The 26,061-nt window shown below is 40.7% G+C and overlaps 1 protein-coding gene across 1 annotated transcript in view; it reads left to right on the top strand.

Annotated features, from left to right (window-relative positions):
• Window positions 1-26,061, top strand: part of lamc3 (laminin, gamma 3) — a 153,360-nt gene that overhangs the window by 33,107 nt on the left and 94,192 nt on the right. The window contains exons 3-4 of the mRNA XM_069673623.1: window positions 7,514-7,644; window positions 12,094-12,260. Of these exons, the coding sequence (XP_069529724.1) occupies window positions 7,514-7,644; window positions 12,094-12,260 (298 nt within the window). The remainder of the gene's footprint in view (window positions 1-7,513; window positions 7,645-12,093; window positions 12,261-26,061) is intronic.

Below are 26,061 nucleotides of genomic sequence, written 5' to 3'. Positions count from 1 at the left end.
TATGGCCCACTGATGAAAGCCTTTGCATTTGCAGTATTACAGACTGGGTGTCTGGTGCGACTTTCGATGCGACTTTTTTCCATCACCCAGCAGTGGTTGGTCTGCCAGAGAGGGTAGGCGGAGCTAAGCGGCTGCTTTTCTGCTCTCTGAAAGTGTTGCGAGGAAACAGTAATCTACTATGGCTGAACAAACAAAGAAAAGATGGATGACTACAGATACAACTTCAACAATAAGTGAAAATCCAAAGAAAAAGAAACAAACTCGACACTCAGATGAAGACAAACAGTCTAAAAAGGAAAGCGACTGTCAGCGAGGAAAATCAAGAGTTACAACCGGAGCCAACCGTGGACGTCACACATGCACCACTGTCCTGATATCCGGGAAATGTGCTCCCACAATTTCCATTTATCGCCATAGGTGCCGCCAAGATCTTCCAGATTATTACTTTAAACACCTTTGTGAGGTGGCCTGGAATGGCTAAGGCTGTTAGACCCAAAAGCAGAGACGGGACTCCGGTAAAAAGTGAAAAAAGGATTTATTACAAAAGAATGTTCAGAAATAAGCAGTGGCGACGTGAGGCTGGCTGGCTGGCTGGCTTGCAGAGACTTGCCGGTCTGATGTAACCCCACGAGGACCAGAAACATGGAAATGCTCAGGCTCAGAGCACGCAAAAAATGCCGGCAGGCAGGCAGGCAGGCAACTCACCAGACCTACGGACACAGGAAAACACGAGTTAGAAAAGCACAATCAGAAAATACGAAAGAAAAAAATAATTCTTCACGATGTCATCTACGTGTGCATCTACAATCAGCATCAAATTAATTGGAATTATCTGGCGTCAAAGAGAAGCTGAAGCCAAGCTTAAGTAGAGGAAGGTGATGAGTTGATAAAGATCAGGTGTGTCTAGTCTGCCTGCTGCAGGTGAAGCCAGCCACGCCCCCCGTCACACACCAGCCCTGCAGGAGAGGAGAAGAGAAAAAGGAGGGGGGAAAAAAGAGCAGAGCAGACAAAAACCAAAAACAGTCCAACAAAAACACAACCCTAACAAAGGCCATGTGGTAGAGTTGGTCGTCTTTCAATCGGAAGGGCGGAGGTTCGATCCCCAGCTCCCTCAGGCTACATGTTGAAGTGTCCTTAGGCAAGACACTGAACCCCAAATTGCTCCCGGTGGCATAGCCGACGGGTATGAATGTGATAACTGATTGACAGTTGGGCACTTTAGGTAGCAGCCTCTGCCATCAGTGTGTGAATGGGTGAATGTGATATGTAGTGTAAAAGCAGCTTTGAGTGGTCGCAAAGACTAGAAAAGCGCTATATAAGTACAGTCCATTTACCATTTACCATACGTGCGACCACATATATTTTTAAAGTATACATTTCTATATGTCTTGATGCTTTCCAATACATTGCTGGACTCAAGCTGCAAGTAACTTAGTCAATCCTTCAAGTTGGAAATGCCCATTTATATATGTTAGCCTTGAACTATGTCTTGTTTTCCTGGGGAGCCCGTGTGGCGATGGGCTGACCTAAAACCTTCTAGCAAAAGTGATTAGTTGGCCACCTTTGGAGACGCATGTTGGACACAGGTGTAAACGGCGCCCGTTGTGTTCAAATCCCCAAAACAAATTTTAAAACCGAGTGAAAATAGGGTTTGAAAGACGGTACCGATTAAAAAGCAAAACAATTATCCTAATAGAGCGCCCTTGTGTCAGGTTAAGAGATTTTTACGTCATTAGGAGAACAAATTAAGATCACAGATGCACTTGTAATTTAGCAAATATGAACCTTTGAAATGTTATGACACATCTCTTTCTGTTGTACACTCTCTCAGTTCTTTCTGTTTCAGTCGTTCAAGGCACCTTTTTATACTCTAACATTTTTGGAATGGATTGCCATGAAATACAGATTTCTCCACTTCTGCAAAATGGTTTGGCACACAATTTGGTACAGACAATCATGTTCCTCCCCGGGTGAATAGCACAAACTCTCGTAAGGGTCCTCACAGTGACAGTACATTTCCTGTTCCCTGTGCATCGCTTCGATCTGTGGATAATTTCTTTTCAATTTTCTTTACCTTAACGCCCCTACCTTTACCTTACCTCCTGTGACCTCGCAGCTACATTTCCTATCTCCAGCTCCGCAGCTCCTCCCATAAACCATGGATGAAAATCATGTCCAGGTATTGTAAAACCAAATGAAGAATGAACATCTGTTTTTTCCTGGCAACTGTAGTGCATCATGGTCATACAACGTTGTCCAAACCCCATTAGCCAGTAGCGCCATGTCAAGAGGGTCAAAGTCGATAAGAAAAGGGCCGGAACTATAGCTCAGCGGCCAGCTGCACTCAATCCTGCAACACTATAGTTACGCTTCCTACAAAATAGCTGTTCTGTAGCTTTCAATAAGCTGCCAAGGTACAGAACTGTCTGGAAATCCTGAAGTGCACTTCAGCTAGCAGGAGAGTGCAGATAAGACTGGCAGAGGAAGAGAAGGGAGAATAAAGAGACAAGGTAAAGTGAGAGGGCAATTCAGGTAAGAACACTAAAGATGGGATGAGTTACAACTGCAGAACTTTGCTGAAGGGGAGCCACCAGTTGGCCTAATTAAAATTAAAAGACCTGTTAATGAGAGATTTTTATGCACTGCAACACTAAATGCAAATCGCCAAGTAAAACAACCCTGCTTCTTCTTCTACTGAGAATTTAAAGTCAAGGCTAACCCACAGGTGGCACTGAAATCCAGTAGTCATGCTAACACCATTCACGCAAGGGTTAAACTAATCAGGAACACATGCGTAGTATATTCACACCAGATGTTCCTGTAAGGCCATGTGACCTCTTGATGCCCCAGCAGTGTGTCTCTTAGATCTGCAGGCATGGGCCACGCAGGTGGTCTGAATCCCAAGACCCTCTCCTTTGAAACAAGAGGATGGCTGTCGAGCTGACGGAACAAGAAAGGCCCTGAGACGCAGCTCTTTTAAAGAAAACTTTAGCTCTAAACTTTAACTGCTCGGGCTATTTGGAGCTGTGGGAGATAGTACACGAGAGGGCTCGGATGTGTTATTGTTATATTTCTTGTTACGAACCAGTTAAAGCATAAAGAATAATACTTTACTATATTTTTTTGACAGGGTGACTTTCTAAGGTATCATGTACCGAGAGTTTGTTGTTTTAGCAGGAGGTTACTCCTCCCTCAATGATGCACACATTGGCTTAAATTGACTTAAATTACCAGTATCGGATATTGGGCGGTATCGGAGCTTAAGTAGTCCTACTCGTAAAACTATGACAAGTACCACACCTGAATACTACTTTACAGCTTGACGTTAGCCTCCTGTTAGTTAATCAGGTAGGCAGAGAAGGAGCGCTTTTCAGATAAAGGCTTAGTCCTCACAGACCGCACTAACATGTCCACTCACAGCCAAACTGAAGCTAACAGAAAGTAACATAAACATGAAGGCAAACTAACTCACATATTCATGGACGCACACACCATAAAAAGAGTCCGTCGGCGATCACTGATGTCTCCGCGGCAGGTGCAGTAAACAAGTCCGGGCATGTCTCCCTCACTGCCGTGTTTCGGGGGGGAGGTGCTGCGTTCATGTGCGCTCAGAAATGGGAGTACTCTTCACGTGAACTTTTTTACACTATGTTGTGTTATATTGAAATCCACTGAATGTGTTAGAGGTTACTCAAAATGTGTGGCAGTGTCATGTTTGTCAAGTAAAACAATGTTGAGTGCAACAGTTCATTCTGTCGATTAACTTTGTTACAGTCAGAAAATAAAACATGCTTTTAAAGTCATTATGAGAACTGTAATGACTTTATTAAGTACTCATGTCGGTCCTTGGTATCGGCAAGTACTTGTGCTTGCACTTAGTCTGAAAAAAAGTGTTATCGGTGCATCCCTAAAATTGATTTGATGGACTTGGCCCATCAGAGCTCTGTATACGTTAAGACTTTTTTAGACTGGCTTTGGGCTTCAACCTTCTATTTGCTTCTGTTCCTTATTCTACAGCAAAAAATCCACCCTCAGACATTTAAAACTTGCATGAGATTGATAATCCACCAATGCCAACTGCTTCCGTATAAATGTTGCATGATAACGTTGTAAGCAAGGACTTTTTTGAGAAGTTTCTTGTGTTCTGACATGCTTCAAAACAAGAGTATGGAGAAGCCTGCCATTTGCAATCTTTCTAATCATAAAAAGGCATTTCTCATCCTTCTTTCAAAAGACCACCTTGTACCACGTAGGGCTGCATATCTTTTGTAACGGCTGCAACAGCTCACAAAACCAAAACCGGGGCTATTTGTTCACTGTGATGTCTTGTTTGTCTCCGGCAAGTTTAACATCTTTGCAAGTTCACTAACACTGCAGTGACAAGAAGCCAATACCTGCCTGCAAGGTAGGAAATCAATCTCCAACGAGACTTAGTCTGCGGCCACGTTAGTGTGTGAGGCTGAATTTAAGAACAGATGCACTTTAGGATAAATGCTAATTCAGCATGAAGACAAACCTACAATGGCAATGCTAATATGCTGAAGTGAAGCAGATATAGTTCTGAACATGTTTGTCGTCTCACAGGTTGGTGTGCTAGGGTTAGGGTGCAATGTTTACTTATGTAGAGCCATTTACAGACAATCAAAGTTTACACAGTCAAACTGAAGTAATGAAAGAAATTCAATAAGAAAAATATATACATATACAAATATAAACACCACATACATTATGAAAGGGAGACAAAAACATAGGTTAAAGTTCAAAGCATAAAATGCTTGTCTGAATTCTTTTCCATCAAGATAATCGGGAGTCTGTTCCAAAGATTAGGAAACACAGATCAGCTGTAAGAGGCCGCTGGGAATGTCGTTAGTTTACAGGTATTTGGTCACAAATCAAGTTTTGACCTGATGGTTCAGTGGTGAAAAGGATTTCCACAGTTTATTCCTAGTGGGACAAGCAATCCATCCTACAGTTGTTGATACTGGCGCTGGAGGGAAAGTCAGGGGTTGATCACTAGAGTCATACAGATAAATCCACTGGGCTCAGAGATATCTCTTCCAAATTTTACGGGAATCCTTCCAATACTTTTTAAAGTGTTTCACTACAAGCCAAATATGTCAAGCTGCTGGTGGTGCTAGGGGTAAAGTCAGAGGATGGACAGTCAGTTGAGCTGTTTGAACATGTGAACTATGGACCATGTCCAGTGAATCATGTCCAGGCTTGTCCTTTCACACATGTAGCACACCACAGGGAATTGTCCCCGTCAGACGGATTCTGAACTACTTGGTCTGGCTTTGTCAGGATGGTGCTCGGGTAGACTGTGCAGGAGGAGAAGGACTTATCCGTAGTAACTGTTGATGAAATCCAACAAGTATTTCTATGTGTCAACAAAACGAACAATTCTAGAGGAATATACACCCATTCCTTTTCTCTACCGCTTATCCTGCTCAGGGTCGCAGGGGGGCTGGAGCGTATCCTAGCTGTCATTAAGCGAGAGGCGGGGTACATCCTGGACTGGTGGCCAGTCAATCACAGGGCTGAAACACAGAGACAGACAACCTTTCACGCTCACACTCACACCTACAGGCAATTTTAGATTGTCACCAATTAACCTAATGAGCATGTCTTTGGACTGCGGGAGGAAGCCGGAGTACATGGAGGGAACCCACGCTTGCACGGAGAAACAATCAAACTACACACAGAAAGGCCCCCTACTGGGGTTCAAACTTGGAATCTTACAGCTGTGAGGCAACGGGGCTAACCACTGCACCACCGTGCAGCCCACATAAAGACCAGCAGAAAAGAAATCAAAGCAGCTACAACCCGTGCGACATCATTGTGCCCTCTCTCTTGCTGTGAATGCTCTGGAAACTTTTCTCTTCCAGTTGGAATTTACGTGGACTTTGTACCAGGGGGTTGGTGGGATAAAATCGTTAAATGTCTGGACATTACCCAAAAGACCAATTAGTTTATCCAGACATGTTAAGGAGTGCAGTGCTTGTGTGAAACAAATCCGACGGGGAGCATGAATTTTGGTAACAAATTTCTATCTACTGTTACTATTATGGCAAAGACGGAAGCCCTTAGCGGACATGCATCCATACATTGGATTTACTCCAATGCGGTAACGACGCGGCACCACGGCATCCACAGAATTGCAAAGGCACAAAACAAACAGGCTTAACTTAGCTCGTTAGTGTGGGCAATGGCAGCGTTACACGTTGTCCTGGTGTGTAATATCACAGTGACCAGGTTGTTGTTTTGTTTTCTAGATCGCTGGAAAATTATCCTGTTATCACGAGCTAATCATAATGGGCCAAATTAATCTGTTATAATGAGAAAACCAGCTTTTTTTTCCTGAGAGAAAGAAAGAAAAATAAGTCGAGAAAATGACCAGAAATATACTCGTTATCACGGGAGAATGCATGAATGCACGTCCGCTAGGGGCTTCAGTAGGTATGGTATCCATGGCATGGCTTTTCAAATGGTAACGAGGAATAGTATAGAGCAATTATAAAGTACAAAGAACTGGTGAGTCAAAGACTAAAAATGGTTACAACCCAGTCCTATCCACTGGGCTTTTAGCACTACAAAGACCAACTGTAGCACTCGAGGAAAACATGAATGAATGAACCCATCACACATGTTTTTAGTCTGAGGCCCTTCCGCTCAACCCTCTTTTTCTCCCATCAGCACACTTCAAAGACACCTCTGGGGAGAAGCTTCAAAACGTACAGCATTACAGGCTTTTTCAGGACTGCCACTGAGTCCCAGCCAAGAAACAGACAGAAAGTTTCTCTCTAGCCATTTGTTTTAAAGTTGCTTCTGTTCACAGGGTAAGAGATTCCTCATGTCATTTGTTCTCACTTCACCTGGCCTCGCTTTTATCTCGCAGCCCCACTATTGCACTTCCCGTTTGCTTTTCCTCCGTTTGTTTTATCCCCCTTCACTTTCTTTCCCCACTCTTGCTTCATCCTCGTCTTTACCTTCGCAGCGAGCTCAAACAGAGAAGCTTAAATCATATCAGGGAAGGGAGTTTTGCCACACACCATCCATTATACTGAAGTAGTGCCGCAGTGTTGTCTCTTTTCTCATGTTTCTTTCATATTCCCGGCTTCTGTCTCCATTAATCCGCTTCTTTCTTTGCTGCTCTTCCTGACATTTATTCAATTTCATACACTGTACTCATTTTCTCCCATTACATCTACTCTTTCCCCTGCTGTTACAACATCACCCCGTCCTCATTCCTTGATCCCAAACCCTTCGTTCCTACGTCTTCTTTTCTTTGCTCTTGCCGTCTCAAGTATCCTCCGTCCTCTTTCCTCAAGCCCTGTTTCTGTTACTTCCTGTCTGCTTCCTTGTGCCTTCCAGAGTGACAGCAGCAAACACATTGCCCCTGCCCCGGTCCTCTTTCATTCCTGTTATTTGAAGGTTGACCTCAAAAGGTGTTCTCTATCATCCCTCTCACTTTGTTGGTCCTTTTCTTCTTCCCTACCTTTTTTTCCCTTTTCAGGAATGGGTGACAGCCACTGACCTGCTCATCTCCTTGGACAGGCTTAACACCTTTGGAGACGAGTTCTTCAAGGACGCCAAAGTGTTGCGCTCGTACTTCTATGCCATCTCGGATTTCTCTGTGGGCGGCAGGTAAGAGACACCTGAAGATGTTACAATCCAGGACAATTTCACCCTGTATGGCCACGTTTTCCTTAAACGTTGGCGACGTATCTGTCGATTTAGCCTGGAGATTTGTCCAGTGAAACTGTGATACCAAAGGTGGCCTAGAAGCTTTGTGGTGCCTCGATATAAAAATATTTTTTGCTTAAATAATTTCGATTTTCCAGCTTAAAGAAATCTCAAACATATCTCCCACAAAAGGTCATATAATAGTAATTGGTTAAATCAAAAGGGGTTACGTCAGGAATCTGCCAGAAGGGGAGGGAGTTGGTGGTTATATATACAAAGAACAAAGTAAGACACCAAAGCATGGGGTTGATGTTAACGACTCACATATTGTCAGAGTTAGGCTCCAGTACTATTGGTTCAGGTCAGGTTAAAAATCAAAGAATTCAGCATGTCCCATCTGGTTCTCCGTAGCTTTGAAGTTTTCAGTGTTTCCAAATAACTAAATATTTTCCGGGTGCATTTAGTTTGAACAATGTGCCTTTGCGAAAAACAGTTGCGTAACCTGTCCTTTAAAACTTTATTGAAAACAAGAATATTGTCGCGGTTGTGGTTGAAACAAAAACACAAACAGGGAGGGGACCCAGGTGCAGACAAAACCACAAGTTTAAGAACAAAAAAGGCAAAAAGGATCCACAGGTTACAGGCAAACAAAGTCCCAGAGCAAAATGTCCAACAAAACAGTCCAAAAAATCGGTCGGGTACGAACTGACACTGACACAAGGGAGCACAAAGACTAAATAAACTTGAGAGGTTATGCTAATTAGAGACAGGTGGGCCAATCAAGAGGCAGGTGAAAAACAATAAGGACAGGGCATGTAATCGAAACAAACAAAGGCAGGAAGTGGATCATCACAAGAGACAAGGTGTCAAAGTAAAACAGGAAATGATCTAACCCATGAAACACATAAAATACTGAAATAAACAAGACTAAATTGTGACAAGAACACTGAATAAACTAAATACAAAACTAAACAATAAGAACCTGAATATGTTGTTTATCACATTTTCAACTGGTCCAAACGGCAGCTTGGTCAGTGGCCCAACAAACTGTGACGCTGCGGGTATCATTTTTTTTAACTTACTGCTTGTGTGCCGTTGAAGTCTGGTGAGGTCGTACAAAGAGCGCTTGGGGTGAAAATCAAAGGCCGACGGGTCCAACAAGCACAGTGACCATCTCTTTGGTTTTAGATGGTTACATCACTTTCATGTCAGTTACTTTAGTTACGTGACATATGTGCTTTAGTTACACAAATTCAGTTCTCTAAGATGTTACGTTAAACAAAGCACATTGCTTATGTTTTGTATGATAGATATTTAACAAATGTATATCATGAGTACTTATTCAAATACAAAACTACAAAAATACAAAACGCCCGAAACTCATGAAATGATAAGTGATTTCCCAGCATGCAATTTGAAAGTCTAACTCATGCATTGTCTTTGCATATTTCTTATTACTAGGGATGCACAATATTAGATTTTTGCCGATATCCAATATGCCGATATTTGTCAACCCTTTTTGCCGATTTTGATGCTGATATATCAGACACATGCTTTTTCCCACCTAATTGCAGAGAACATCAAGTCTCCCCTGCAGTGGAATTGATATCATGCCTACTGTTATCGTAGTGGCCAAAAACCGCCATAAAGCAGACATCTTGCACCCTTCTTCACGCTTGATGGAAGAGGCTTGTTGCAGGCGGTGCAGGCAGTGTGCGTGCACATTCGTGCCAAGTTAATGTCCTCGCATTACGTCTAGCTTTTTAAAGGAATCATGGAACATTTAGGCGTAATTACATGTTTTTATCAGCGGAAAATATCAGAAAAGTTACATATCAGCCAATGCCGATATCTTTTTTTAAGCCATAATCTGCAGATACCGATAACGTGCCGATAATATCGTGCATCCCTAGTGATTACCACACAGCATGTGCAGAACTCACGTGAAAGAGTTTCCTAGGTCTTCATATTTTGAAGCGTAGGGTCACTGACCAAGCTTCCGAGTTGATTTGAACGTTGTTTTTCGGGGAACGGTTGTGTAACATGGACGCTGTGTGTTTGCAAAGCAACACAAGCAAGCTAAATCTTACCTTTGACAGATGTTTGCAGTACTGATATAAAAAAAAACCACTTTGCTGTCTGTCAGGTTGCCATCAGATGAGAATAAACCAAGATAATCCACCATCCACCTTTCCACTTCTTTTGGTTTATTACTCAGAGTAATGAGAGAGGACACGGCGCCAAGGACCAGGCTGCACCTTGGCTGCTGCAGATAGAAGTGGACGATTAAGTAGTCAAGATGAAGCCTTCAGGAAGAATATAAATTTGATCTGACACCTGTCATAAACACTTAACATCGCTGCGGTGGCATGACAAATTACCCAGCAATGCCACAACACCCGGGGGAGAGACCCACATGACAACATGTTAGCCTTGTACCAGTGCTTTCTGTCTGTGGACACACAGCTTTACACCTCAGTGCAAGACCTCACAGAGTCAGCCATTACAGCTGACAGATGCTGTTAACGACTTCCTGAGATTTAATATTATTGCAACCACAACCTAAGGTGGACGGTGATGAAAGTAAACGTGCTGGACTTGTGGTGGCCACAATCCTCATAAATGAAAAACACTATTTGTACATGCACATATGCTGCCGGTGCACTTCAGGTGGTCTCGCTAATAACATATTCAGTTAGAATTATCACAGAGCAGCAGCGAGATGTGATATCATTATAGGAAGCACTTTGGAGTCACTAGGTTGTTGTTGTCTCAGCGACAGCAGAAATAACTGGGTCTGAGCCTCAGGCAAGCATGAGTCTGGATCCGGGACAGCTGGCTAAATTTGACAGAGCCTGCCAGTCAGTGACAAGTCCCTGTCCTCTATCAGAGCCACTTGACAAAAGCCGACGACACTGCCAGGAAATATTACACTGGGGGAGCCGCCACTGGGCTTCAGAGAAAATGATCGCCTTTCCAAATACAGGGAGAAAGGAAATGAACAGATCCAGTCGGGCAGATTCTGTTTTTCCTCGCGATTATTGACTTGTTTTCTTTTAAAAAGCCATAAAACACTAATTTGAAGATATAATACACACAACAACATTAAAGGAGCAGTTCGCCCCTGGAAGAAGCCACTGTCAGTCTAAGCTGGTGTTCTCTGTAATCGATAGAAGCAATAATATTTGAAATTGGCGCCATAGCTGTGGAGAAAGTTGTACAAACAACTTGTGGTTTCGCCGATTCTACATTCCTACAACGCCCAGCGTGCACTGCTCCCCTCATTCTGAAAGGAACAGCCCAGCGAGTGAAATACTACCTTTTGGCTGCAGGCGACGCCTCAGAGCGATACAGAATCTGAAATACGATGGCAAGATACCGGTGGATCGTCTTAAAAATCTTCAGGTCTGCAGTCTACATTTCAAACCTGACAATTTTGAACGAGACATGACATCGGAGGCGGGCGTCCCAGATTGAGGAAGTGTAGTTTAGCAAGTGGATAGCATCCTCCAAAGGCACAGAGCCAAGTAGCTTTTTTTCCTACCATAATGGCATTAGCTCCCCATAATAGCATGATAGGACTGAGGTTGAAAATCGGCGAACTGGCCCTTTAAAGTACATATAGGTTTACATTTACCACAACTACTCACACAGCTCGTTGCTTTACCATAGACTGTATATAAGAAGTGGAGGTAGCCTCTGTTTTCAATACTGAAGCCAATGAGGAATTGGCTCTAACCTGCATTCTTTCTAATGGCCAGTAGGGGGGCAACTACACTAGTTCCAAAAAGAAGTCCGATTGTATGAACCCTCTCTGTTAATTTATAACCCAGTTTATGGTCCCATTTAGAAAATATCGACAATAAAACAGGGAATGCATCAGGGTGTGGCTACCTGTGATTGACAAGTCGCTACCAAGGTGGCCTGGTGACATAACAATGCATATCCACCCTATCCTCCAAATTTGGACACTTTTTGTTCCAAAATCCAAGATGGCGGTGCCCAGAAACGTCCGGCGTCAACGCTCTAAAACTGTCATCATCCAAAACGAACTGGTGGCATCATAGCGGCCATGTCTACTTCTTTTATTCAGTCGATGCTCATACATTCTTGGACAGAATGAGCGTAGAAGCCCTGAGCGTACAGAATAGTGCAGTTGCTGAAGGGGAATGAAAAGCCCAACTCATCTCAGGGCCATGTTTACGCCTGTGAAAGTTAATACGAAGTGACAACTCCGTACAGTAGAAACACCCTCTCACTTTCTTCTCTCCTCTGCCTTCTAGTCAACTCACTGTGTGCATAAAATACAGTATGTCTACACTTAAGTCAGCAAGGACGGAGAGACAGAGAGAATATAAAGAAGTTGTACCTGCGTCCTTTACATAACTTATCCGTCTGCGTTTCCCTCAGATGTAAGTGTCACGGCCACGCCAGCGAGTGTGTTGAGGGGGAACACGGGAGCCTGGTCTGCTCCTGCCAACATCACACGGTGGGAGACGACTGCCAGAGATGTCACCCCTTCTACCAGGACAGACCCTGGGCCCGGGCCACAGGGGACTCGGCCAATGAGTGTTTGAGTGAGTATCATGCTTCCTCTCAACTTTATTTATGTTGTAACAACAGTAAGTTCTGACCAAGTAATCTGATTGGACAAGAGGCATTGCTCGAGTGCTGATATAAAACAGCACTCAGACTTTTAACTACATGTATCACTCCGCCTCAGGTCTTCTGAATACTGTTAATTAACATTACAGCAGACTGTCTTGATTGAACAAGCTGGTACCTCAGAATCACACAGGCAACCAAAGCAACTGTCAAACAGACTCTCATTTTACTGGGTGCTTGATGAATGAGAATATACATATAAATGTGAGATATTACAAAGTAGTTGTGTTTGTGGAGCCAAATGAAAGATAAAATACAACTACTATGCTGCTTGTAGAAATGTTGTAAAAATAATATCACACAAGAGGTTGCACTGTTATACAGAATAGCTGTACAAAAGCAGGGCAACCTTGTACCTATGACCGAATTGTAGCCGTGCTACATGCTATTGTGGGGAGCTAATGTCATTATGGTAGGAAAAAAATGCAATTTGGCTCTGTGACTTTGGAAGACCCTATCTGCTTCTTTAATGGGCCCTGGAAAACCTGGCCAGGGAGCTTGCTAAACTACACTTCCTCAATCTAGGACGCCCGCCTCCGATGTCATGTCTCGTTCAAAATCGTCAGGTTTGAAATGTAGACTGCAGACCTGAAGATTTTTTAGACGTTTCACCGGTATATTTTCGTCGTATGTCAGATTCTGTACCGCTCTGAGCCATTGCCCGCAGTGAAACAGTAGTATTTCACTCCAGTGTCTCTCGCTGGGCTGTTCCTCTCAATGCAATGCATGCTGGGTGTTGTAGGAATGTAGAATGGGCGAAACCACGAGCTGTTTGTACAACTTTCTCCACAGCTATGGCAAACAAACATGCAGCCCGCAGTGCTTCATATAGCAATGATAAAAACAACACAGACGTAAAATAAGAACAACTATCGACAACAATCAATATCATTTTGAAAAACTAAAGAATTACATCATTAAATCAACACAATGTTTATAAAATCAATGAATAAAAATCTGTTGCAATTAAAGTAAGACAAAATAAACAACCAGGAAACAATGATGTAAAAAAACAAACAAACAAACAATAAAACTGAGGCCTTATTCCAAATTAAAAGCCAGATTTAAATAAGATCTTAAATTCGATCTATTTTCAATAAATAAAATAATGATAAATAATAAATAAATAAAAATAATAAATCTGAATTTTACATTTGCAGCATTAGCAAGCAGAGAAAAAAAGCATGCAGTCTGACAATCAGTTTGGCAATCAAATGCACAGAAACTAAACATTGATCACTGATTCTCATTACGCTGTAAATTAAATGTATTTCCTTCAAATGTTGAACCCAGCTTCATTCAGCATTTGAAGATCTCCATCATCACTTTTTGAGCCCAAACAAACAGCAATGAAATTAATTTTGAGGCTGCATTACAGCACATAATGAAATTTGTATGTGTGCCTGCACGTGCATTGTTTGTATGCACATATGCGTGCACACATCCAAGCCCTTGAGAGCTTCTGTATGTATAAATTAGCACGAGTTTTATCAGGTTTTTGCTCATTGCCCTGTGCACTTTTACTGAATTCTGTTGAGGATAAACTGTAATTGCCTGAGGGATAAAAACCTAAAGACTAGTGGCTCACATATTGTATTTGTATTTTTTAACTGAATTCTATTAAGCAGCAGCTTGTTTTAATTACTCTTTCTCTTGGTTCCAAGCAGATGGCGTCTTAAATAGACTAGTGCGCCCAACTTAATCAGTGCAGTATATTATTAAATAAACACAAGGCGTATAAAATAGACGCAGAACGTGAAAGCATAACAATGAATGCTCAGTTTAATTGCACGTCTCTATCGGACACAAAACTCATTTTGTCTCAGTTTGCTCCGACAACCTTTTATATTTCCGTGTCGGGCACCGGAGCAGCCATTATAATACTCCATGTGTATTTGTTTGGGTGCAACATTTCGACAAAGGACATTGCTTTTCTGTCGGTGATTATGATCAGCAAATTTGCCTCAAGGAAATTAAATGCAGCTAATACACATAGTGCTATTATATAAACAAAATTAAAACCCTGTTAACATCAAAGTGTAGAAGTAATAAACAGAAGAAATCAAGTTGCTTTTATGTTTCGAGACACAGTAAACTCACATTGTTTGTTTTATTACTTAAAACGGGATTGACATCCAGTCTCAAGGTCAGAACAAAGATCAAAGCATGAGGGGTCACATTTCAAGGAGATTGTTGTATATCTTTTTATAAATCTGTTAAGATGAAAAGTGTAGCATTACTACATTTAAGAATATCCTAAATATATTATTATATAATCATTATAAAACACTTTAGCAAAGAACAAAACAATTAAGGGAAAATGTATCTTCAGGTGTAACAGAAATTTATCTCAAAATGTATAAACAAGATTAGCATCCAATCTCAAGGTTTAGATCAAAGCATGAGGGGCCACATTTCAAAGAGATGCATCATTTGTATCTTTTAAAGTTGTAATCTCGAAGATCTCAGTTTCGTTCTCTTTGGCGGCACCTATGGTGATGAACGGTAATTGCGGGAGCACACTTCCCAGATATTCAGACAGTGTCGCATGAGTGACGTCCATGGTTGGCTCCGGGTGTAACTCTTGATTTTCCTGGCTGACGGTCGCTTTCCTTTTCAGACTGTTTGCTTCATCTGAGCGTCGAGTTTGTTTCTTTTTCTTTGGATTGTCACTTATTTTTGAAGTTGTATCTGTAGTCGTCGATCTTTTCTTTGTTCGTTCAGCCATAGTAGATTACTGTTTACTCGCAACACTTGCAGAGAGCGGAAAAGCAGCCGCTTAGCTCCGCCTACCCTCTCTGGCAGAACAACCACTGCTGGCTGATGGAAAACGCGTCACTAACTGGGCGCCGCTTGGGATTTTCTCCGCGAAAGTCGTCACAGACACCCAGTCTGTAATACTGCAAATGCAAAGGCTTTCATCAGTGGGCCATAGGCTCAATCACCATTGTGTTACCTCATTCGGCGATAGATAGAGACTTAACAGACATTGAAACCCTTACAAACATAAATGTGTAAAGCTAATAAACAGAAACCAAGTTGTTTTTATGTATAAAGACAAAGTAAACTCATTATCATTATGTATTTTACACACAGAGCTATTGCATTATTAATGTTTGAGAAACTTGAAATATAAACCTGTTAAAGAAAAGGCTTCTTCCATAAGTTATGACCAACTCAAGAAATGACCTCCCAAAATGATCTAAAAATCTACCAAATTTAGAATTTTATCTGGGGCAACATGTTGTGTTTCTGCTTATTTTGCTGTGCTGTTACTGTACCATAAAAACTGCTTACAGTGTACACATGCTCTTCTTTTGTCTACTACCCACAGGGGAAGCAATGTCAACATAGTCCCCTGCACTTGCTAGTTATGGGAGAGATGTCTTCATGCTAACGAACCCGGCCTGAGCTGTCAGAGGTCTAAGGTGTGAAAAATCTGAGGGCTTGAGGTGGCAGAGACTCCTAGTTATACCTGATATTGTGTTTGGAGGGGCAGCAGCAGCAGCAGCAGCAGCAGCTCCATTTGCAGTGTGAGACTGCTCTGGCTGCATGTAATTTTAGAGTGCCGGGGACGAGCTGCATTTACAGAATATAGAAAGCCGGCCTGATCGAGTGGAGGGAACATGAGGTGGAGAACTGAGAGAAAAAGCAAAAAGGAAAGTGTGGCATTATTTATAGAGCAGGCGTATGTATGTGTGCTGATTTTAATTGTTGGTGCACTTGCTTGTGTTTGCTGTTTACATGGCCTATGGTGTATGCCCACGGCTGTAAGGTACTGTAACTGTTGTGGGGCAATTAAATTTAATTTGGGTATCACAAATAATTAACGATAACCTGAAATTATTGATAATTAATTTAGGTAATTGGACCTAATTTACATTAAGACTACCTCAGGGCACCACTTTCAAATTCAGGGGAAAAGACAGCCAAGTAATTAAGTCTTATAAAATAAACTATAGATTATGTAACTGTAATTAATAATACAATTAATAAGTATGATCCAAATTAGCATGTTATTATTCAATAAAAACTTTTACAGGGTTCGGAGTTCTGGCAGAGAGGTTGGCAGTAGGTATTCTTATGCAACATTTTAAAGTGCATTGTCAAGCATTTATTTATTAGTTAAAAGGGGTTAAACACACATTATGTAATCTAAATATAATTGAATGTAAATTGAAAGAAGGAGAAAAGAGAACAAAGGACAAACCTCTGATGATGTTGGAGGCTGTGTCCCACGCTGACGACGGCTGAAAGGCAGGGCTAAAGGAAAAGTCCTGTTCAAAACCCCCTTATAATGTCAGTTTGTCTTGTAACACTTTGTTTTCTGTAGAGATTAACCAAACACAATATAACATGTTTATATGAGCTTTAGAGGTGCTGGTAGGCAGATTTTGTTACCTTTTTACAGAGCAAGCTAGCTATTTCCCCCCGACTTCAGTCTTTACGCTAAGCTAAGTTAGCTAGCTGCTGGCTGTAGCTTCATTATTAGCTCACAATAGTATGGACACACTTCTTTTTCACACACCAATATATAGACTAAACCCGCGACCAATTTGTGTTGCTACTTGTGGAGCCGCCATTACTGCGGTTGCAACTCAGCTCTGACAGCAGCATAGATAGTAAAGACGTCGGACAGCTGCCTCCAGTTACTGATAAGGGTACCTTAATCAGATGATCTTAACATAATTTAGATTTTACATGTTTGATATCGGTTACAACAACAGCGTGATTACATAATGGAGAAATGGCCATCTGCCTCATATTTGTGATGAAGTGCTGTGTAATATAACGTTTATCTACTAGCTAGTTAGCTTAATCCACGACCAGCTGCATTTACTCATCACAGACCAAAATTACTGTAATTATAATTGATCAGTATTAATGTAATTATAATATTATTGCTCCACTTCTGAAGAGTATCTTAGTCCTCTACACCTGATGACACTGAAATTCTTTCTGTTTTGCACAACTGTCTGATTGCCATAAAGGACTGGATGAACGACAGCTGCCTTCAGATAAATACGAATAAGACGGAGGTCCTTATCAAGTGTATTGGATCCTTTTCTTCTGCTGTAAAAGCTAATCTCAAAAATCTTGGAGTCATCTTTTATCAGGCGACACTCATCGAACAAACATTAGGTCGTTCATGTTTCTTCCATTTAAGAAACATTGCCATGTAAACCGTAGACCCTCGTCTTCTGACCGGGGTCCACTTGTCGTCCCTCGTGTCCGACTGAAAAGTAAAGGTGTTCGTGCTTTTGAAGTTGTAGCTCCAACACTTTGGAACACTCTGCCTGTGCAAATACACTCTGCAGTTTCTACGGACGTTTTTAAAAAGCAGCTTAAGACGCACCTTTTTAAATTGGCCTTTGATCATCCCCTGTAATTTTGCACATTTGTAGTCTTTCTCTGTTCAATTTTATTTATGATTGTTTTACTATTATTGTAATGTATTGTTGTTGTTTTGTGAAGCACTTTGTGACTTGTGCTCTGTGAAAGGTGCTATACAGAATAAACTTATTATTATTATCATTACGCGGCCAGTAAGTTAGGTAAAGTTTCCGGTCTCATACAGAGGGACTCTTCATGACGTAGAGGCTTGTGTATTGTGCGCTTTTTTCCCAAAGTTAAAGTTTGTCACGACTGTTAGAACAGCTGAGAACTTCACTTTATTCCCAAAGTCCTTTACAAAGTTATCAAAAGTTAAATTGTTCACTTCTGAGGACAGCTTGCATTCAAACGCACAGATGTTGTCGGGAGACGCCCCCGCAGTAATGGCAGCTTGTCAATTTCTGGCAATTCCTGTATAGCTGTACATTGCTTTACTTAAACGGCTAACATTTTAATGAATGTATTCAACAATGAAATAAGATTAATAATAGCTATTTCACAACCTTTCTTCAAGCACACAGACAAAAAGCTTGACAACAAACAACAACAGACCCTGACAGAGTTGTACATGATGCATTCATGCAAATAAGATGCGGCATCTAATTCACAAACACTTTGCAACATCGACGCTAATTATTGAGGCGCAAAAAGACATTCTGAAGGGTGGCGGTAAGTCAAAGTGTGTGCAATGCAATTATGTTGGCTATTTACACTGACTGTCATCACTGCTGATGGAAGCCGACGTTTTCCAACTAATGTGGCAAAAGTGTTTCTTTTGGAGCAATGTTTTGGTAAATTATTTTTTAGCAGAAAAGTAAATTGTAACAGACTCGTGACCTTTTGGGGCTTAGAAACCCATAGAACCCAAGAATGTTACAATAATTATGATAAAACCTGAACTTTACAAATAAACACAAAGTGACATACAGTTAATAAACTACTTATTTTCTGCTTTGGTGTCGTTTGCCTCTTTAACTCTTCAACTATAAATCCTCTTTAACGTGATCTTCTGCCGCTGCGTGTCGTAAATCAGCCAGGATTTGAACTTTACTACTCTAACTTGTTGTCATCTCTCTCTATTTCAAACAATTATCTTGCAGCCTCATATCAAACGCAGACATCCGGGTAAATCCAATAACAGTGCACTGATTACAAAATGTGTTTATCTCTGTAGTTAGTGGCGTATGCGTTTGGGTGTTTATACATTAATGCAAATGATGTAAATGAAGCATCAAATGTTAATTGTGGTGTTGTAGGTGAATGACAATCTTCAGCAAGGATAACTGAAACAGAAATAAACAGAAAGTACGCATTCAAAGATATTAAAGTAACCGCACTGCTGACCCTCGATGCAGAGTGTCAGTGAAAATGTGTTTGTCAATTATGGAAATTAGACAAGTCCTCCCACATACACATTACCATTATTGCTTTAAAGATACAGTGTGGTTACATCACAGTCCTTTACTAACTGACTGTAGAATTTTCTACTATTAAAGCAAATGGAAACATAATTCCACTATAGCCTCACAGCTCTGATTCAGGGCCTAACATGCCTTTTATTAAGGTTCAAAATGAGTTTCAATTCAAATATTGTCTTTTAAGTGTCTGTTAAAGTGATAACCTCGAAGATTTTCATTTAAATAAATGTCTGTTAAGCCTCTATCTATCGCTGAATAAGGTAACACAATGGTGATTGAGCCTATGGCCCACTGATGAAAGCCTTTGCATATGCAGTATTACAGACTGTAACTATCTGTAGACTATCTGGTGCAACTTGGGGAAAAAATCATAAGCAGCACCCAGTTAGTGATGCGTTTTCCATCACCCAGCAGTGGTTGGTCTGCCAGAGATGGTAGGCGGAGCTAAGCGGCTGCTTTTCTGGTCTCTGCAAGTGTTGCGAGTAAACAGTAATCTACTATGGCTGAACAAACAAAGAAAAGATGGATGACTACAGATACAACTTCAAAAATAAGTGAAAATCCAAAGAAAAAGAAACAAACTCGACGCTCAGATGAAGGCAAACAGTCTAAAAAGACAAGCGACCGTCAGCGAGGAAAATCAAGAGTTACAACTGGAGCCAACCGTGGCGACTGGATGTGTGGGAAGTGTACTCCCGCAAAGAGAACGAAACTGAAATCTTTGAGGTTATGTCTTTAACTTTCCTACACAAGTAATTCTTTGAACCCATCATTACATTAGGCACACTGCAGTTATTCGGCTAATTACACCAAGCGTTAGCGCCGTCTGCTGGTGATTATAAGCAGTCACAGATGTTGAGAGTTGACCACGGTTGCCAGAGTTTAAGCAACAGTGGTGGAGGGAGTTTTGTTCTGTAATAATAGAGCACTAGCTAACGCTACAGAGCCTTCATTTAGCATTGCATTCATTGCTTGGACAACAAATAGGGGTATCTAACTAGCTAACGTTGCATGTGTATGCTAACTGCTAATTATGATTGCAAAGCATTTTGTTTCTTACCATTCAGTTATCAATTGCAAGAGATGTTTTCAGATGGCAGGGCTTTAGTCAGACAACTCAAACATACTGTTTAGAGCTGCACTTCTTTGTGCTGTGGGCGGAGCTAGGGAGATCAATCAAAACGTAATCGGACACGCCTCCACGGCTTTAAGAGTAACTCTGAAAAGCAAAAAAAAAGTACATTTTGTAATAGTTTTGAACGTTTAATTTCACTTTCGCTTTATTCACAGACAGATTGGGCCTCATTTATGAACAGTGCGTACGCACGAATCTGTGCTTGAACTGTGCGTACGCACGTTTGACGCACAAATCTTGGATTCATACATTTTTTCTTACCTAAATTTCTTTGTACTCTGCGAACAAATTTAGAACTCCCTCAGACCATGCGTACGCACAAATGATGAAAGAAATGGCCTAGGAAATGTGAATACACACCCTTTTAACTAAATGCATACTATATTAAAACTTTAATTAAAAAAAGGCTTTAATAGACAACAATAATTGAATTTACTAATCAACGTAAATTAAACGTAAATGCCGTGTCATCCTCATAGTTTATTGTCATATAAATAAAATCTTCAGTTATAACAGCTGAGTTAGTTTATTAAGTTTACAATAGAGTAGAGCATATGAAAATGTTCATATTGAAATGTAACACTTTTGTTATAATTGTTTCTACTTCTGCTGATGTGAAATTTTTCTTTTTTCCTTTTGAGGCCATCTTTCACGTTCTTTCAGCTTCTCCGTAACACCGCTCTCTTCATGCGGCACCAAACAGATGTCCTTATATAGAGAAATAGAGGCGTGGCAGTATGCTGATTGCAGATCGCGGACACGCGCCTGTCAATTTAGAATGGTTCTGATTTATTAACATACGCACGGTGGTGAGAACAAAATTGGCCGGTACGCACGTGTCATAAATCCAACGGTGATTTTGCGCAAGTACTTATTTTTTGCGTAGAGTAAGAACATTTCTGTGCAGATATTATTGAATGACTCTAGATAAATATGGATCATTAATGAGTAATGCCTCTGTACTTCAGATTAAAAGGCGTCTTTAATAATACTAAAGTGTCCTGGTCACTACAAAGGCCTTCTTTTGCAGTACTGGTAGTTTCAGACATTCACTTGGTCGGCTGCTTTGGATTTAGAACCTGACAACTGTGCGATTATTACAGCTATCTTTGCTGTTGTTATTGTGTGAATGGAAGTAGCAGGTGGTAAATGGAAGCTTTAGGGGGTGTTTTTATGTGAGTGGTTCAGTGTTTGTGAAAATGGCTGAGTGTTTTTATTTGTAAGTTAACGACTGGTCCAGGTTGTTTATCAAAACCTGATATTGGAGAGCTTTTTCAAGATAGGTGCAAAATTATGCAAAAGGATGTGTGAGAGCTCTTTGTTAGCTTGTGTGCGTTTGTGTGTAAAGTGTGTTAAACTGGGGGCGCAATGGGATGTCACTCTCATCAAGATTGTCCCCCTCTGAGACTGAAATCATTTATATCTTGAGCAGGTTGCACAGGTCTTCATAATTTCCCTTGTTTGTTTGATGTTGTCATGGGCTCAGCCTGAGGCTGCTCCAGTGAAGAGACTCTTTAAATCCTTTCTTGTCGCTGATTTAAGGTTGAAGGCTGCGGTTGTAGCTGGGAGACTGTGATCATTTTCTTGAATATCAATATTAATGTTCACAAAACTGTAGATATATCAGACACTTATCACCTTAAGCCTCCTGGTAGTTTTCCTTCTGTGAAATATGAAGGATGTCAAAGTAGATTTAAGCTTAAAATCTATTTAACCTCTGCTCGTATTATTTTCTTTTGCTCGCTTTGTGAACTCAAATTCTAAGAGACAATACAACAAAGAAAGTATCCACTGAATCCCTGAATTGTCTGCACATCACAGACAGTGTGTTGAACAGGCATTAGCACAGTCAAATAACAGATGGTTAGAAAACTGCCAAACGTCACAATAACTTAAAGATGCAGATTTTAGAATTTAGAAGAAAAAATAGTTGCTTTAAACCAGTAAAAGTTATTCTTAGAGTTGAAAATGTATGTTTGCACACTTTTACTAAACCCCACACATATCTGGCTAATCTTGCAAGCTCACATGATGTAGGAAATTCCACTGAGAAATGGCAGCGGCAGAACTGACCTTACAAACTCTCACTCAACCTGTCTTGAAGTTGACGTGACAGTAAGTGAGAAAAAAAGGCAAAAGTCCATGTATAAGCACTGTCAATGCAGGATTTACATTTTTTTGTGGAGGCAGCGCGCAAGACCTCAATTTCAGAGCGCTTCTCACCGGCACTTGCTGTTGCTAGGTTACGAAAGTTGTCTGGCAGCACTTCCGCTTCCTTTGGTAGAGACGGTGAAGTACATTTTTAATTGCTTTGTATGCTTAATATTTGCTTTTTATTCACAGAAATTTTACAAAGAAAATGCGGAAAAGCAATGGAAAGGAATCGTGTCCTGGCATAAGTAGAAGCTCTACACCTGGAAATTGTACCCTCGGAAAAAAACGCGAGGATTAGCTCCACCTTCGCCGTTGTTGTCTACAAAGTTGAAATCTGAAGTCCCGTCTCTTCTTGATTTTGATTGGTCAGTGAAGGAGAAGTTACATTGACCAGCACGGCGGTGTTCCAAAAGTTGAACTATTTTCAACTGAGAGGTGCTGAAAAGGCTGAGCTGCATTGGTTTTGTAGAGAAAATAGGCGCTGCCAGCACCAAAAAACGCCGTTAGTGGACACAGGCCTTTATTTTCAGGACCTACAAGTTCATCAAAGGACACCCTGTACACATGTTTGTGATATTGGTTTTTTTTGTGTGTGTTTTCATTCCAAAGCATTCTGCATGTTTACCTGCTCTCACATGGCAAAACAAGCAAATCAATCACCTTAACATCAGTTTTAGAGCCTGAAAAACAATTGAAACATCATTAAACTGCCTCAGTGATATTCTGATATATTTTACCTTTAAGCATGCATGTCTTCCTCTCCAGAAAACTAAAACTAAATAAGACTTCACTGCTCTGACCAAATCAGTTGAGGTTAGCGATATTGTTTTTACTGTTGTGACTTTTGCGTTTAGTACAGTTCAAAGCCAACAACTCCTCATGTTGAAAGAAGAAAAAAGAAAGAGTTGTGGAACACATGAAAGCGGCAATATAACAAAAACAAAGTGTTAACTGACCGTCTAACTTCTACCTGTAATTTTTGAGTTTTAAATTGGAATGACGTATTTTGACTTCCCCTTCAGTCCAATCAACATTGTGTTTCCTCCTAATTATGTATTTGAGCAGTGTGTCACAGACGTGAAATCTGCTGTTTGCCTCTCGAAATGTAAATTGGCACTTGCCGACACCATTCCACTTCATTTCCTGCTGAGTCCTTTCCGCCTCAGCTGTCACATGGCCGCGTCCACATGAACTGGAATACAATTTGCATGTGGTGACGTTTGTATGAACTCAACTGACCACAAGAAGTCAGAACAGAAAGTGCGTTTTAGCTTTTTATACTGAAGATTAAGATGATTTCTCTGAAGCCACGCAGCCAGGTGTTAAAACTTTTAACACATGGCTCCTAACTACAGTTGTCATAATTATGAAACAGAGTGAATGACCCTGATACTCCCTGAGAATTAAACAAAAGGAGCTACTCATGTAATACTTCACAATATGACAAAACTGTTGTGTATAGCTTTCTCAGGTGCTGTGAACTTAGAGAGTTTTCTACAACCAATTAAGAAACTCAACACACGTTTCACACCTTTTCATCTCGTTAAGTCTCAGAAGTGAAACTTTTACTACGAAAGTTAGAAAAGCTTTTTGTTCTGCTCATTCTGCAGAGCTGATTTTCATACAATTAAAACTCTGTCAAACATTCTCAACTAACATCTTTAAAATGCAAAAAAGCACATTTACCACAAAGTCAGACTGATTGTTTAGGGGAAGTGGAGAAAACCAATACGACTCTTGTGTCTGTACTATGAAAATTAAGCTACTGCCAGCAGCTAGCTAGCTTAGCATAAAGCTAACACTACCGTTCGATAATGTTACACATTACTGTAAGAAAGGCATATATTCCTTGCTAACGGTAACTTTAGCTAGCTAACAGTAATAGTTCCTAGCTAACATTAATGTTCACTAACTAGCTAACATTACTGTTAGCTAGTAATGGCAGAATGCAAACATACAGAGGGATTCCATATTTTATCAGTGCTAAAATATGACCGAAGACAACATAAACGGTTAATTATTAACACAGTTAATTTTACTTTGTTTAATCTGAAGACAAACTTAAATTAAAATAACTTGTTCTGTGGTTGGTTATGCTAGGTGGGGGCACTCAGTTCCAGGCTAGCTCTTTCCTTCTGCTTCTTAACGCTATGCTAAGATAACCATCCCTTGGCTCTAGCATCATATGTAGTGTAGTGTGATTAAAATATTATTGATCTTTTCATCCAATTCCTTGGGAAGAAAACTAATTAGTACTCCAACAGTATAGGAAGACGGCTATTTTTGGGACATTCATGCCTTTATTTATAGAGAGCACACTGGATAGTGTTGGAAACGGGAGGAGTGAATGGGGGATGACGCATGGCAGGGGGCCCAGGGTGGGAGTCGAACCGCATCGAGGGCTGTAGCCACTGCCGCCGATTTAACCGCTGAGCTAAACCGACGCCCAACTCTTTATGAATTTTCAGCTAGTTATCTGCTTTTGTTTGTATCAATGCATACTGTCATTATATATATATATATATATATATATATATTTTGGCACATGATGATCAGTAGTAGCTAGTAGCTTAAAAATCATAAAATGATGTGAATTTCACAGTGAAGAGACATGAGCACTCCTCTTGTGTGGTAAAAAATGTTGATGGACACTTTGTTTGATCTTGCTGCTTTATAAAAATGAACATCTTAACTGAAACACAAAGGAAACAGGTGGAATCATGATGAGGTTAGGTAGAGGTCTGATTTGTTTGTAACAGTACACTAGAGGTCGAACAGATATAAGCAGAATGATCCCTCATAGACTGCTGGTTTCTTATCACTGCTGCTGCTCTCCTCTCTTGGCTAGTCCGACATCTCATTCGTCCAGCAAATTAGATGTAAAAATGAGAAATTACTGTGCCTGCAGGGATGGTGGTCCACCTCTGAAATGCATTCTGCAACAGCACAAAAAAAATATTCATATAAAGGGCAGAAGACAATAAGATGTTGGATTGCGTCACTGCAAAAGAGGGTGAGGTGAGGCTTCCAAAAACCATGCCTTGCAGCTGAGAGCAGGGTGATGCACAGAGCGCTAAATTTCATAATTCAGTGAGGAAAAGTTGGTTTGGCTTGTTTGTAACAGACGTATTTTACTATAATAACTATAACTAGAATTCCAGGTTCTTTTTCAATCACAATTTTATTTAATACCAATGATGCTACCATAAAGTTGTTGTTATTTAATCTTTTCACGACTTTATTCTGTCCTTTCTTTTTATGAAATTGTGTCATTAGGTGTAATTCAGAAGTATTTGCAGGAGCAATCTCTTTCTTACTCGCCCCAATTTATGCTGACTGATTATCTAAAGAATGATACGACAAATAGCTTCGAATTCAACTTTAGATTAAAACATTGCATATCAATTTGCATAATACAGCTAAACCATACTGCAGTAAGAGCGTATTCCTCGTTGGAAGGCCCTGTGCTGTTAAAAGTTGCACTGGGGAAATAGAGGAACATGGCTGTCACTACGTGTCCAGCCTAATCCCTATGAGTCGAAGCCCCAAGGAGCAATATGAGGACAGCGTCCACGCCTATATGGGCATGATATGCAAATTAAAGAGTCCTTG

Source organism: Semicossyphus pulcher, unplaced genomic scaffold, assembly GCF_022749685.1.
Source record: "Semicossyphus pulcher isolate SPU_LCO1_2020_fin unplaced genomic scaffold, fSemPul1.0.p SCAF_22, whole genome shotgun sequence".
In the NCBI taxonomy this organism is placed as follows: domain Eukaryota; kingdom Metazoa; phylum Chordata; class Actinopteri; order Labriformes; family Labridae; genus Semicossyphus; species Semicossyphus pulcher.
This window is presented reverse-complemented; position numbering and strand designations above follow the sequence as displayed.